At 51.8% G+C, this 14755-nt stretch overlaps 6 protein-coding genes across 6 annotated transcripts; 3 read left to right on the plus strand and 3 right to left on the minus strand.

The window, feature by feature from the left end:
• Nucleotides 1–142: 142 nt before the first annotated feature.
• On the plus strand, nucleotides 143–4337 carry NCS57_00998400 (C2H2-type domain-containing protein; the record flags this gene model as incomplete). Its single annotated transcript, XM_053059742.1, has 7 exons — nucleotides 143–875; nucleotides 924–2221; nucleotides 2270–2423; nucleotides 2468–2998; nucleotides 3044–3285; nucleotides 3334–4252; nucleotides 4303–4337. 7 exons carry the CDS (start codon nucleotides 143–145, stop codon nucleotides 4335–4337), a joined length of 3912 nt encoding a protein of 1303 aa, XP_052910136.1.
• Nucleotides 4338–5410: 1073 nt separating this feature from the next.
• Nucleotides 5411–6619, plus strand: NCS57_00998500 (uncharacterized protein; the record flags this gene model as incomplete). Its single annotated transcript, XM_053059743.1, has 1 exon — nucleotides 5411–6619. One exon carries the CDS (start codon nucleotides 5411–5413, stop codon nucleotides 6617–6619), a length of 1209 nt encoding a protein of 402 aa, XP_052910137.1.
• Nucleotides 6620–8303: 1684 nt separating this feature from the next.
• Nucleotides 8304–9763, minus strand: NCS57_00998600 (TauD domain-containing protein; the record flags this gene model as incomplete). The annotated part of the gene is made up of 5 exons (XM_053059744.1): nucleotides 8304–8493; nucleotides 8545–8619; nucleotides 8670–8900; nucleotides 8955–9441; nucleotides 9493–9763. The coding sequence occupies 5 exons, from the start codon at nucleotides 9761–9763 to the stop codon at nucleotides 8304–8306; spliced, it is 1254 nt and encodes a 417-aa protein (XP_052910138.1).
• Nucleotides 9764–10669: 906 nt separating this feature from the next.
• NCS57_00998700 (uncharacterized protein) lies at nucleotides 10670–11834 on the minus strand (the record flags this gene model as incomplete). The annotated part of the gene is made up of 2 exons (XM_053059745.1): nucleotides 10670–11698; nucleotides 11802–11834. 2 exons carry the CDS (start codon nucleotides 11832–11834, stop codon nucleotides 10670–10672), a joined length of 1062 nt encoding a protein of 353 aa, XP_052910139.1.
• A 492-nt stretch (nucleotides 11835–12326) lies between these two features.
• NCS57_00998800 (uncharacterized protein) lies at nucleotides 12327–13190 on the plus strand (the record flags this gene model as incomplete). The annotated part of the gene is made up of 1 exon (XM_053059746.1): nucleotides 12327–13190. The coding sequence occupies one exon, from the start codon at nucleotides 12327–12329 to the stop codon at nucleotides 13188–13190; it is 864 nt and encodes a 287-aa protein (XP_052910140.1).
• A 681-nt stretch (nucleotides 13191–13871) lies between these two features.
• Nucleotides 13872–14523, minus strand: NCS57_00998900 (uncharacterized protein; the record flags this gene model as incomplete). The annotated part of the gene is made up of 3 exons (XM_053059747.1): nucleotides 13872–14010; nucleotides 14070–14290; nucleotides 14344–14523. The coding sequence occupies 3 exons, from the start codon at nucleotides 14521–14523 to the stop codon at nucleotides 13872–13874; spliced, it is 540 nt and encodes a 179-aa protein (XP_052910141.1).
• Nucleotides 14524–14755: the final 232 nt, after the last annotated feature.

A 14755-nucleotide genomic window follows, 5' to 3' on the forward strand; every position in this document is an offset into this window, starting at 1 on the left:
TTTCCACGAGAATGGAACAAACGTCTGAGATTTCATCTTTTCTCAAACACAGACTGAGCGGCGTTTTCCCATGTCTCAAGTCAACCCGCGAACAACAATCCCAAGAGAGCAGCGGCAGGAGAATTACAGGGCCTCTACCGCTATGGCTCCAGGCGGTTTGCAGGCGTCGCCTGAGCTGAGCAACGACAGGGACTCTATCAACGTCAACCCGGGGAGTCCGCCGAGTCCGCTCCCGCCGCTGGATGAGTATACTCTTGGGAAGCAGAAGGAGAGTAGTGATGAGACGGCTGTGGAAGGGGATGCAGAGGCGGAAGTGAAGGGGGAGGGACAAGAGCAGAAGCAGGAAGAGAAGCCAGAAGAGAAGAAGGAAGGGAAACTTCCTTTGCTTCCTAAGCCTGAGAGGGGGAAGTTCATCTTAGATCCTGAAGGAGAACTCACTCATGACCAAACTACCGTCGACATCGTCACTGTCCCTTGTCCTGGTGGTGATCCCCTCCGGACGTGGAACCGCGACGGTCTCATGGGTCGCTACTTCGGTGCCCTTTCCATGCGCGACGCCGAAGGCTCTGCAACATCCGACCAAGATCGACCAGCTCCATCATGGGTTCGACAGGGGATTCGGAGAGAAGCTGACCGTGCGAGGATACTCCTTTATGAACATCCGCCTGCTGAGGAGGGTGCCACGCTGAGTTCACTGGCTGATGCGTTGCTGGAGGAGTTGGAGAGGTTGAGGACGAGAGAGGATCAGAATAGGCCGGTTGTTTTTGTGGGACATAGTGTTGGGGGGGTTATTGTCAAGATGGTTTTGGTGAAGGCGAGCAAGAATACCAAGTATGAGGGTATCTTTCGGCAATGCTATGGTGTTGCATTCTTTGGTAAGTCGTTTGATGATCATCTTCACAAAGTAATCTAATAGTGTACAGGAACTCCTCATCAAGGATCAAGCTACTTTGCCATGCCCAGTCTGGCATCCAGCATTCAGACCCTTCTTCAACTGGCTTCTCCCCTTCCGGCTTCAGTCACCGACGAGCTCCGGGTTGGAAACAGCTTGCTCCTACGCCTTGATGATGACTTCAAGTGTATTTCTCACGACTTCCGCATCTGGACGCTCTACGAAACCATCGACTCGCGGCTCTCAGGCAGTGGATCCGGAGATGTTTACTTCACAGCGCCCCTGACGTCCATCAAGTCGGCCATCCTCGGCATGCGTCAGGAAACGATTCTTCCTCTGCAGAGCGATCATGCCAATATTGCCTCGTTTGGCAGGCATAACGTTCACACACTGCGTTTGTTCTTGAAACAACTGTCGGCTCTAATTGAGCGTGCTGACGAGTACTCGAGCGAGGACGGCCATTGGGCACTGGACCTGGAACAAAAGGTGAATATCGAAGTACACGGCTTCTTTGAGGATCCTGTTGGGCCTTTGGAGGTAGCGACTATCAGAGCGTGGTCCACAAGATTACCCCTGAGGGAATTTCTCAAAAAGGGACCTGAAGAGTGTCTGGCTGATCGGTTGAATGAAGTCGAGAGTGTTGACGAGGGGAGGTTCCTTAGGGCAAGGGGGAGGACTTCCCTGATACCAGACACCGAGAGGAGGGAGAGCAGCAATGTGGTTTCTGGAGAAGCAACCAGAAATCCCCTGGGAATTAACAACCAAGAGGGGGCATATCAAATGTCTCCCCCAGCTTCGCCCATTATACGACCAGTGGACGCCGAACCTAGGCCACGAACAGAGTCAGCTCCTCAACGGCTACCAGGAGGTCCGCTTACACCTCCATCACGCGCGACATCACCACCAACACACTATTCAACTCCAATGCGTCGTCCTTCGCCCTTGATCCGCGCAAACTTTGACCAGGACCTCGCCGTGGATCGCCTCTCACCTCCTCCGCGCGGAAGAATGGGCAGATCGCTCAGTCGGTCGCTAAGCATGGGAAGTCAAGTTTCTCAGTACGAGTATCGCGACTTTCCACCTTTTTCACAGCGCAGTCGGAGTACAATTGAACCCAACTTTAGCGAAGACGATGACGGAGGACTTGAAGGATCGCCACGGCTACCAGAAGCTGTCATTGCTATCCGCAAGGTTGCAAAGAATGGAGAGCGAAGAGCAAGCGAGACGGTGGTTGTGGACGAAGTGCCGGTTGCGTTTACAAAGCCAGAGGTTGATGCGAGAAAGTTTGTGTGGATTCACCTGGCGTACAATAATCCTAGCTGGGTTACGGTAAGACATAAGCCTTGAACGATGTGATAGCTACTAATACTTAGATAGAAAGTGTTTGAGACTCTGCAAGTCTCGTACAATCGCAGCTTCACGCCCCTTTTTAGCTCCGACTTTTGGGCGACGAGGCATACGCGTGGACGGCACTCACAGCACTATGCTTATTTTGCGAAGCCGGGTTGCTATTTCTCTGCTCCGCGTCACAGTAAGTTCCCTTGACTACATATCTGAGTCATCTAACACTGGCAGTGTCTCCTCGAGGTCGTTCCTCCAAGGGATCAACATCGTTGTCGCCGAAGCCTGATGGGGGCATCTATACCTGTCTCTTCCTACCGTATCTGCACTTTGACAGCTACAAGAGGCTCATTCGTCGACGTGAACTTATCCTCGAACGTCTAAATCACGGAAGAGCTCGTCCAGTTCCTGAATCCGTCGCCAAGTCAGACTCGCTCGAGACACAGGTGATTTGGGAATTCCTAGGATACGATCCGCCGCTTAACACACGACGAACGCTGGATCAGTATGGATATCCTTCACTTCGAGACACGCGGTCAAGGGACGACGATCAGATGCTGTACAAGCTGACCAAGGAGCGGACCTGTCTTCCTGGTCTGGGACCTGGGCTCCAGGGGCAAGTGTCGGATAGTAGTGCTGGCAGCGGTAGTCGAAAGTCCAAGGCGAGCAGTCAAGATGGGGAGAATGAGGAGGATCCTGAGGATGTGATTCTCAATGGGAATGTGCTCATGGTGGACCAGCTTTGGTTGTGGGCGATTGATTCTCGTAAGTGCGATCTGTTACTTGATGAACCAGAGACTAACGAGTTAGATACACTGCTTTCATTCTTCCCCAAGAGAGAAGGCGATGCTATTGAGGGGCCGCTGTATCAGCAGGCCGATCTCAGGGATAGCATCTTTAACGAGGTCAACGTGGATCTTACGAGGCAATGCGAGAATGCTCTGGATCTTGCTGCATTGGCGGTGCTGCACGCAGTCACTGTGCTGCTTGACAGGTCATCGCATCCTGACCTAGAAGTATTCCGCATCTTTGAAGAGGCAATCAGTGTCCTGGTGAGTACATGCACAACAATTCTTTGAGCTATGCTGACAAACAGTTAGACTGAGAAACTCACATCATCGCTCAAAACCTTTCGAGCCGAAGGCTTCAGAGACAAAGCCGTCGCATACGAGCCTGTAGAGAACAAAGCCCGCTCAATCAGAGCACGTCACAAAGCCGAAGGTCGACGAGCAGAAGAAGAAAACCGCGACAACACATCAGCCCTCTTAGAACTCCGAGACATTGAAGATGAACTCCTCATTCTCCTCCACCTCTTTGAGCGACAGTCCAAGGTCGTAAGCTCCATGCTCTCAACATTTGCCCGCCCCGAGATACGCGAACGGACGACGAACGGGAGGGTGTTTCTTAGTGAAGCACTCAAGAGGTTATCCGAGTATGCGCATCAAGCTCAGGAGATGATACAACGGGTGCGGAATACGCGGAATGACTATGATAAGCTGCTTCAGATGGTGCAGCGTCAAGCGCAGGTTGATGAGGTGCGGCTTAGCAGGTTGCATGCTGATCTTGCGAGTGCGCAGAGTCGGAGTGTCATGATTTTCACGACCTTTACTGTCATTTTCTTACCGTTGACTTTCTTTACTGGTTTATTTGGTATGAACACACAGGAATGGGGTGGAGAGAATAATCTCCCGCTCAAGACCATTGGAGCCATATCACTTCCGTCAAGCTTGGCTCTCATTGCACTCTCGCTCATCGCAGCTTGGAGCACCAACGCCCGACGCCTCATCAAGTGGATGATCCGCGCCACCTTAGGACTATGGACCAAGTTTGGAGATCCAGCAGTAAGGGCAGCAGTGAGACTCATACCACAGAAGGGAAGAGGAACACAGGGGCAGAGTCAGGATAAAGAGTCTTGGGGGAGGAAGACGGGGTTAGGAGAGGAAGTTAGTGACTTTTGGGAGAGGCATAGACTAGAAAGGGAGAGAGGATACACGGTGCCGGATAAGAATAGGAGGGTGGGTAAGGAGGGTAAGACGAAGTGAGGATCATGGTGTTGACATAGACGGTAGAGCAAGAATACACGACTGGAATTGAGATGTTCTAATTGGGCCTTTCCTTGAATGTCAATATTGACTCAACTTACACGAGGACAATAAAAAATCGAATCATCATGAGCTTCTGGAACTAGGGATCGTGTCCTGCATACCCAAAAAGCAAGCATCTAGAACAGGTGAATACAAAACAAAGCAAATCCGGCCAAAAATCACGCTACATCTGATATTAAAGTGAGATGCCGCAATCTCAGATATCCATCAAGAAAGCAATGGCTCATCAAAGGATGGCGTGTTTTCCAGAGGGGCGAAATGTCTTGCTCATCGGATACTTGCTTTTTACACACACATCTTGAAGCCTTGAATAAATGCCGAGTCAATCGGCATTCCTCGGGTCCGTGGGCCTCGTGGCGCCGAGCTGAAGCCTGATATGTATCCTCCTGGGTATGACCTTGCAGGACTTGGTGTGACGAATGTACGAGGTGCCTTGCCATGTATGTCTTTTTGTCGTGGCTGGTCAATTGAGCTTTTCCAACAATCCATGTAGATCTTCCTTGACCTCTGCGATGCCACCTCATCGAAGCTCAACTTCTACCCCGTCTACAAGGATCTCCCCGTCTTCAACACTAAAGATGCACGTCATCGTTGTTCGGGAGCTAGGAAGTTTTGGAAAGCTGCGTGTAACGCGCGCTTCAGCTTTGACGAATAATGAGACGAGACAGAGACACTCTGTGGGGAAGAAGCAATGTCCTGCATGCCCGGGCATTCCCGCTTCGTAACTACTCCGTATATCTGCTTCATATATGTCTCTGTGAGCGGCAGCCTCCGCTTGCTTGCCCCTGAACACAGGGATCTAGGCTGTTGCGCAAGCAGAGACATGCATCACCTTGAAGCTGAGGGCGGCAACTTGCAGCAAGAGGCCATGAGCTGTGAAAGAAAAGAAAAAAGAGAGGTATATATGCCGCAGCATCTCATAACTCAAACTTCCCTCTTCTTCCTTCTCTTCTTTGTTTCGGTAGCTGGGAGTTGTCTACCTTCCCTTCTCCTAACCTATCTGTATCAACTGGACCTTTTTTTCCTTGCCTCTTGTGATTTTTTAGTTCCCTTTCATATTTAACTAGCAACAATGGAGGACGCCCCTGATTCCCCTCGCTACGCCATGGGCACAATGGCCTCGAACCGCCGTACGAGTCCCATCCGCAAGCCCCAGCCCGACCGGCCCGGCACCCCGACCCGTCGCCCGACGACACCCACCCTGGGCCGCCGTCCCACGACCCCGACTCTCGGACGCCGGGGCTCCAACGCTTCGCTGCGTAGGCAGGGTTCTAATGCTACGCTCAATCGGCCTGTGACGCCTACTGCCCCCGAGTCCCCAGAGGCACCTGCCGGAGACCCTGTCAAGGCTGTTGTTAAGGATGCTCCTGTTACTCCGGCGCCTGGTAGCCCCGAGACTCCGGCCCGTATCCTCCCGGCCATCCCCGAGAGCCCGTTGGTGATGCCCTCGCCTCGGTCCCGACAAGTCTCCCGAGTCGGCGGTCCAACTCCCCGGTCCCGTCAAGTCTCGAGGACCGACTTCCCGGCTCCTCGCTCTCGACAAGTCTCGCAGACCCTCGAAGCCCCTGCTGTTGAAGCCACGCCCGATGTTGCAAAGGCGCCTGCCGTCGAGGCCACTCCCAAGGTTGAGGCTACTCCCGAAGTCGAGGCCACTCCGGAGGTTGCCAATGCTCCTCTTGTCCGAGCGACTCCCGCCGTTGTCAACGCTCCCAAGGTCCGATCAACCCCCGCTGTTGCAAAGGTCCCCAGAGTTCGCTCCTCCCCGAGCCTTGCTCTTGTCCCCTCGGTCGCCAAGACCCCGAAGGCTGCTCGTGTGCCGGCCATCGCCGCAGTGCCTACTGTTCGTTCCCAGCCAAAGGCCGCTCCTCTGCCTGCCATCCAGCCAACCCCTGCGGTGCGACCTCGCCCTGCTGTCCTCCCAGCCCCCGAAGTGGCCGCCCAGCCCGAGATTGCTCCTCAACCGGCCGTGAACTCGGCCCCGACCGTGGCCCGAAGCCCCGAAGTGGCCGAAGCTCCGTCCGCGGGCCCTATCCCGCTCCCGGCTTCCCGCCCTGAAGCCGCTGCTCTTCCTATCATCACATTGGCCCCCATCGTGGTCAAGGCCCTGGTCGCCGCTCTCGCCCCGACCGTCGCAGAGGCTCCCAAGTCTGCCCCTGTCCCTTCAGCTGGTCGCTTGCCCTCGACCCGCAGCGCCCCCAAGTCCATCCTCGCTTCTGGCTCTGGAAGGGCTCCCAAGTCCCTTGCTCCTCCTCCCACTCGCTACCTGATTACCCAGGCTTAAGCAGTCAAGGAGTGTAGCATATTGGGGGCTATCTGTGCTAGTTGGTGATTGTCATGGCTGAGAGTGCCTGTAACTGGGTACCTCGAAACCAGGCATTCACAACCATCTGCATTGAAACCAATGGCAAAGTGCAAAGCTTTGGTTGTCCGAGATTGGGTTTGCTTGTTATGATTTATGATTTTTTGCAATAGTTAGCCGTGTCCAGTTGTTAAACTATGTCTTTTCTTTCAGAGATTACACTCCGTCTCATCAAACATGCTCGTACTTTTTCCAAGAAGTGAATTCCTTGTATCATCTACAGGTCTCTCAAGCACACAACGTCACATGGCCAGTTTAAAGACCCAAGTTCTGACTGCTTGCAGTTGATAGAATACTAAAACTCATATGAAACAGACGGGTCACTACTGTCACCGCAACTGGTGTTTTTCATCGACCAGTCAGAAGCTCACAATCACATTCTTGTCCGGGGAGCTGAAAAGGCCAAGGAAGATAGCTTCTGCAATAGCTGCAACTCTGTGGCCTTGTTGGTGGCGGAGAAGTAGGAGAGATGCACCTCGGGGGCTGGTCTGATGTCAACCTCCCGCTTTGACATAAGACTCCACTCTTAAGCTATAGGTTGACATGGCTTTCTTCTATATTAGCCAGGTTGTGGCCCTGTCATCAATATTACATGAAACATGGCCTGATAGGAGCCGGTTGAGGGACCGTTGGTACTATTGGTGTTGGATACCATGTTCCATCGGCGTCGGGGGCATGTATGAGGGAGGCTGGGCGCTTTTTTACCCTTGTTAACTACAAGAGCGCTTTATGTACTTGTATTCAGCTATAGCTGTAAAACTAGGATAATGGAAGCAGAGATCAGGGCCAAGCATTGGCAGCACTCATGGGACGTGTGCTAACGGCTTTGCGATAGCGCGCACCCTATAGTTAAGACAATAACGATATCAAAGTATTGTCCTGGTCTATCTTGAAAGGACACAGAGAAACTTGTAAGCCGATTATATGCCTATCATGAGGGCGTTGGCAGGTCTCCTACATGGCTTAGTGCTCCATCTAGTTCACATTCACTCCGATTTCTCAACACCGGGTTCAAACAAGGCAATTCCATCCTAGCATAAGTTGCTGCTACAGTTGCAATGAAAGCCTTGGGAGCTTGTTAGCAGTTGGTTTCAGGACATATGGTCCCGGAAGCTGCCTGGTTCGTAGTCATCTCGTGAGGCAAGTCGACTCGGGCGTCCAGTTGGCACGCCTTTCGGTTATCAATTGAACGTGCTCTCTTTCGCTTGCGAAGAAGTTCTTTAAATGAGACGGCACTGTTAATCGGGTACATACTTGCATTTGTTTGATGTGGCTGAATGAGAGCATGCCATGGCCTAGGTTCTCTTCATGCAGCTGCAACTGTCTTGTGCAAACTTTTGAGCTCTCGGCAACTAATCGCTAACCATTTCCCCAAAATCATAGTCGATCAAGATACAAGTCACTAAACTCATGTCGCCATAATCCTCAAGTTGATGCCATGAAGATCTACACCGGGTATCCCACCCGGAAATAGTCGGGGGCGGGCCGACCCCGAACATCACCACCAAAAAGAGGTTCACCATTAACAGCCAAGAAATTTGTCACTCTTTTAAAAAGAAGTACTCATTACGACCATCTAGTCTTGCACGACTGGTGGATGAATGACCTAGCCCTCCACCCTCTTCTCCGCCTTGAACTTGTTGGCGTCACTAGCACTCCTCACAAACGGCTCCAGCGGGAACACCGTCTTTTCCTCCTCGATTCCCTCGTAGACGTTGTCCCATCTGCGACGGAGGGCTTCTGGGGTCTTCCATGCGAACTCGGGGTCTCGGAGCCATAGGCGGACGAGATGTCGCCTGGATCTAGTGAGCCTGTGGTTCACATTCTGGAGAAAAATGTTCACTTACTGCTTCTCGGGAGAATCCTTGAATCCTCCACGGGCGTGGAATATGCTCAAATTGTTGACGTATTGAATATCACCCCTATATCATGTAAGTTTCTGCCAGCGTGCAGAGGAACGTTTTCTTCTCACTTGTGAAAGTCCAGTGAAACTGCATGCTTCTCAGCAAGGAAGTGAAGAGCATCCAGGGCCTCGGCCTGAGCTTCAGTAATAGGTGGAATATCAGAAGATCGAGGGAGGCTCCAGTAACCCGTGTAGCGACGACGAGCGTACTGGATAATCAGGCGCTCCGGGTCTTGCTCTGTCGCGGGCTGGTGGTACAAAAGCGGACGCAGCTCGAACCGCTTTCCAACCTTGCCGAACCTAGACTCCCGGTCATTATCTGCTCTTTTAAGTAGTCATCAGCGGAGAACTTACTCCTCGGATACCCACTGCTCCGTCAACGTGTGGATGAGATCAGGTCTTGTCTTGGCAAGCTGGTTATAAACATTCCAGCTACTCGACAAGTAACTCTGACCACCCTCCTCAGCCTCACCAAGAGCAAACAGAGCAATCACATCACCCGAGTCAGTGTGAAACACCTGCTTCTCAGTCGTGTACGCAGGAGCACCGATTCTATGGGCGTCAACCTCTCGGGTAATGTCCTTGATGTGAGCGACAGCCACGTCTGCTCGCTTTCCCTCGTATTGGTGGTCCTGGCGGCCGCGGATGGGGGCGATGTGGGATGAGATGCCGGCGTAGACGATGATGTTTTCTTCTCGAGTGTACTTGTCCACGGGGACACCTCGGACTACCTTGAAGCCGTGTCCTTGATGAATCTCCTTGGAGATGGCACGAAGCTTGTCGTGCAGCTTTGGCAGGACGAATGTCTTTTGGCTGATGTATCCCAAAGGAAGGTTGAGAGCTAGACGTTCAACTCAGCACTGGCACTCTCAAAGATCTTACGTCAAATTACATTTGAAGTTCTTGAGAGCCTCATCAATCTCCCCAATATCAGCCTCTGTCAAGTGGTAGTTCCAGTCATACTTGGCCGCCAAGTCCTTGCCATCCCACACGAGGTCCGAGACGAGCTCCTTGGGGAACCCCTCAGGCAAATTCGTCTCAAACTTTTCAGTCTCTTGACGTCTCTTGACTCGAGCGAGATACTTGTCAAGGTTGGGGGTGTATCCAATATCTGGCTGGCCTGGGGGGCCGGTAGTAAGAGGAGGTTGAACTGCTGCTGCCATGTTGTAGAAGAGTGACTTAGTCGCGTAGTTTACCTTGAGTCGTTGCAGATCAACCAACGCATCGCAAGGGATGACCTCTATTTGAAGTCAGCCATATGCTCCTATTTCGGGCAGATCCCATTGATGTGTCATCTTGACTACATACAACCCCGCGTCGTATTGCTTCTCAGAAGCCATCCAACGGCTTAACACGCATAGTTGATGTCGTCATCTGCAATCCTCATTCTGCCATGGACATTATACCCGTAGTAGCACCATCAAAGGATGCAGTGGCGTCATCGCCTTCGAATCAAGACTGCAGTATCTGAAATGCATACCACCGTAGAGTGTCACTCGAGGGTCCTTTATCGGCGGTTCTCCGATCAAGATGTCCCATGTCGGGGTTTTTATTATGATCTCGGTAGATGGGTCGGCGCATCGAGTACCGAGACGGACATCCAGCTTCTCCGCGGAGCGTTATTCCCAGAGTCTGGGGTATGTAGGGCTGAAGCTGTCTAGCGCTCCAATCAGTCTGATACCATTGGGCGAAATGTCCGAGTTGTGCTATGCAGACGGATACATGCTTCCTACTTGACCAAGTCATGCTTCTTCGCCTCTAGCCCGCCTCTACTTCTTGTTGCATATTACTTAGGCATGGGCTTTTGAAGTTCCACGTCTCTCTCAACGCTGAGTTTCGACACACAAAGTCTTTGGTTGGTTCCCCAAACTTGGATTAGGAGGTACTTGAGCTTGCCAGCGGGTATTTGAGGCAACCATATGCCATTAACTCTTCACATCTTGGTCTGCTAGTGACCTTCGCCGTCCCTTTACCATCCCATCTATAGCTAAGTTACAATGGAACGCCCAGTACCTAATTCGGTCCCCATAATCACACACGCTATATATCATTTTTCTTCCAACCAACAACTATTCCACAGTCTGTGCCTGAGACTGGGCCCGAGCCCGAGCCTCATCTTCTTGATGTGTACGCCATCCTCCCACCATCATCGACACCCAAAGAATATTCCACCGCGGTCCATCCCCAAAACACACAAAACTCTGCACTAACGCTTCAACCAATGGCGTATACTTGGCAAGCGAAGCCCCTGTTCCCCGGCCTTCAATCAGAGCCTGTAACTCGACGATTTCTTCGGGTTCCAGATGGCGCTTCACAAACGCCTCGACTTCACGGGGAGTCTTCCACCACTCCAACGTCTCCCCCCTTTCAGCATAGTCCCGCTCAATCTTCTTGGACAGATCTGGCACGATCTGGTCCCATTGCGCTTGGGTTGCGGTAGGCGGAAGGTGAGTGTACCCCTTTTGGTGATACTCTAACCTTGCAAGCGCCATAGATACTAAAAAGTCATGATCGCTGAGATGTTTGGAGTGGTTGAATAATCGGTCAAGGTTTGACTCAGTGCGCGCCACCTTTCCCATCAAGCTCAGCTGTTTCGCCTGCCAAAGAGAAACCGTATTCTTTGTGCAGGCCCAGTACAACGCCCCTGCAAAGGTAAAGAGGTTATCCCCGAGATACTGCGCCGCATCCATGGGGGCCTCATAGATACGCACCAAACGGTCCGTATCGAGCCATACTTGCTGTGGCAGCCCAAGAGCTTGCACGTTTAGGTGGTTTCCATTTGCGACGCTGAAGAAAGCCGGCTGAGCATTAAACATGGCTCTTGTTGACGATTGTCTTGCAGGGGTGATGGTTCTTTGTGATGGAGAGGGCACCCGTGTCAGAGCGCTGCTATCATCACCCTCAATGTCCGCAATTTCTCTCGCCTCTGCCAGCGCAGCCTGAAGCTCTCTATCATGGCGTGCGCGCTGCGAAGCTATCCGATCAATCTTCTTGAGAGCATTCCGAAGCCTCCGGTTCTCATCCTTGAGACTGGAAAACTTGGACGCATGCCGCTTGCGATATTCGCGCTGAGCGATCCTACTCCTCTCTCGCTTGGGCTGTTGTACAGTATTTAAGTCAGTTGAAAAGGCCAAGAATCAGAGACGACTTCAACGTTGTCCAACAGGCGGGATTGGTAATCGCAGGTAAAGGCCCACTCACGTCTGGGGTGTCTCTGCTGCTCGACGGAGACATTTGCGGCTGTAGGCAATATCGGGAAAAGGTACCAGGTTGTTATTTCCAGGGCACTTGGCTCGTTGATTCAAAGATGAGGAGACATTGGCAAGTTGGAGTGTCGTTGTTGATGGATAACGTTATTGTTGGTGGTGGTCTCCATGGGATAACGTTATGCGCATTAATAATCCGGGGAGCACTAACAACACCAAGGGCCAGGCCGTGAACCACGGAGATAAGGTGGAATTATCAAGACTTTAAACCTCAATAACGTTGATCGTAGGGAACATGATCCTGCGATAACGTTGAAATGGAGATATTTCGGCCTCAATCAACGTTATTCGAACATAAGGATTCGGTTTGCATCAACAAGATGCTCCTAGCTATGGGTCCTGATGGCCTCTTCACTGCGATACAAATAGGTCCAGGCGAGAATGGACAGAGAACACAATAATTGAGAGCAAAGCAGCAACATTTCAGTATTTTGTCAAGGTCCAGCTCATCACTACAAATATGGCACCCATTCCCATCAAGACCGTCCACAACACCACCTACCCAGCCATCTCGCCGACTCGCCCCGAGCTATCCACCAAAGGCAAGAATGCTCTAATCACCGGGGGCGGCTCTGGCATCGGTGCCGCCATTGCAAAGTCTTTTGCAAAGTCTGGTATTAGCGACTTGGCTCTCCTCGGTCGCACAGAAAAGACTCTCCTCGAGAACAAAGCCGAGATCGAGAGTCTCTACCCCGAGACTACCGTCTGGACGTACCGCGTCGACATTGTAGACCGCGAGTCTACTCTCTCAGCTGTCCAGTCATTTGCAAAGTCGACAAAGGGGAGCATCGACATTGTAGTGGCCAACGCTGGCTACATGCCCAAGACGAACAGCATTGCTGATTCGGATCCCGACGACTGGTGGCTCGGCTTTGGCATTTCTGTCCGTGGAAACTTCAACCTCCTTCAAGCCTTCACGCCCCTTGCGGCACCCAACGCCTCCGTGATTCACGTCTCAACCGAGGCGATGTACATGCAGTACATGGAGGGCTTCTCAGGCTACCGCGCATCCAAGCTTGCCGCCTACAAGGTCTTTGAGTACTACGCCAAGGAAAACCCCGACAAGACTGTCATTCAGTTCCATCCAGGTCTAATTGCCGACACTGGCATGACCAAGCCGATCGCAGGCTTCATCGATGCGTTTGGGCTTGTCCCCGACGATGTAACCCTTGCTGGAGACTTTTCAGTATGGGCGGCTAGTGAGGAGGCCAAGTTTCTGAGCGGTCGCTTTGTTTGGGCTGGCTGGGATATTGATGAGCTCAAGGGGCTTAAGGATGAGCTGGAAAAGGATGATAGAAAGTTCACGATTGGACTGTTGTCATAAGCATTTTGTACAGCTGGATACATGGCAAATCCATGGGTGACATTGTAACATACCAGGCAATCAAGTCACTTCAGCATCAAAGCCGGACCTTGAGTAACAAGACAATCTTTAAGCCTCCCATAACTATAGCAAGGCTCTATAAGCCCCATTATCTCCCTTTCTTGTCAGCTAAAGCGGCCTCATTCAAACGTAGTGGCAATCGTCTAGGTGACCATGGTGACATGCTCGAGATACCCTACAGACTCGAACAGGGAATCCACTCGAAGGCTGGCGGTTGCATGTCAGCTAGTTAGGTCTCGTTATTGCTGTATGTATTATTTGCATCCTTTTCCATTAGGTGTAGGAACGAAATCAGGGACATTGGCTGGGTAGGACCAGCCTCTATTTAATGTCGAGTCTACCAAAGTGCACCCAGTTGCAGTACAGTTCCCCCATGAGTCCTTGAATCCCTCCAACATCTATCAAACATGAATACACTTCCTCCTTTATCGTCTCGATACAGCTACATCTTGATGAAGCCTCGAGAAGAGCAAGCGCTTACCCTCTATTCGTCGAATCCCGTGTTCATGTCGTCCACCGAACGCCGTACTCCTGTGTTGTTTTGTTCTTTCAGGCCTCATCCCAAAATCAAGACCGACATCCACCCCTTCTGTGTATGCGTGAGCCTTTCGTTTATTCCGTCTATTTCATGGCCGACTGCGACGAGTACGCCGAGCTGTTCATGGCGTGTGTAGGGAGCGCCGTCCCACGAACAACACCAGTACTCTTAAAGTACTTGTGATCCTTCCAGCAGATGACAGCTGCCCAGAAAGATGTGGCCCTGCAAGAGGTAAATGTCAGCATACAGTCTCTTATCCGTGGTGGGTAGCGTAGACATACATGAGCAAGAAGCCGTTGAGGGCGACAAACCACGCAAAGGCGCAGCTTGCACCTTGACAAAAACTCGAGATTCCCATAAAAGTTATAATGACCACAACGAACCAGAAGACAATCTCCATGGTGTTGAGGATCGCATACGCCTTGAGGCTCCTCCACTTCCTGAACCGGTTGACCTTGTCGGTGAGCAACTGGTAGATGAGGAAAACGATGCTCTTGACGGCCTGTCATTGGTTAGCCACAATTTATTTCAAGTCGTATATAGCGCGCTTCATACCATCGTGATACCCAGCGTGTCGGACCGTGTGGTCGGCGTGCCCTTGGGTTTCGTGGCAACACGGGCACCAGTGAGGGCAATGACAGCGACAATGAGGACCATCATGCCGATATGAACCCTCGTCTTCCAGTGCGGGTCGAACCAGTGGCTGCCGAAAAAGTCTCTGACTCTGGACATCATCTTGGAGTGGTCGTTCCGGTTTGTTTGGGCGCTAGGTTATCGCAGCTCGGGACGTCAAGTTTGGAGGTTCCTGCGGGTTTTGTCTGCCCAGCCTTGAGGAAGAAAGAGAGGATCAGCTCGGGAAGCGGGCGTATACTGACAAGAAAATGGTCTCTTCATCTCTGTTGTTGAAAAGGCATTGTAGTCGTATATAAACCCCACGATGCTAGACAAGCATACAAGCGTAATTCAG

This window comes from Fusarium keratoplasticum, chromosome 8, assembly GCF_025433545.1.
Source record: "Fusarium keratoplasticum isolate Fu6.1 chromosome 8, whole genome shotgun sequence".
NCBI classification, from domain to species: domain Eukaryota; kingdom Fungi; phylum Ascomycota; class Sordariomycetes; order Hypocreales; family Nectriaceae; genus Fusarium; species Fusarium keratoplasticum.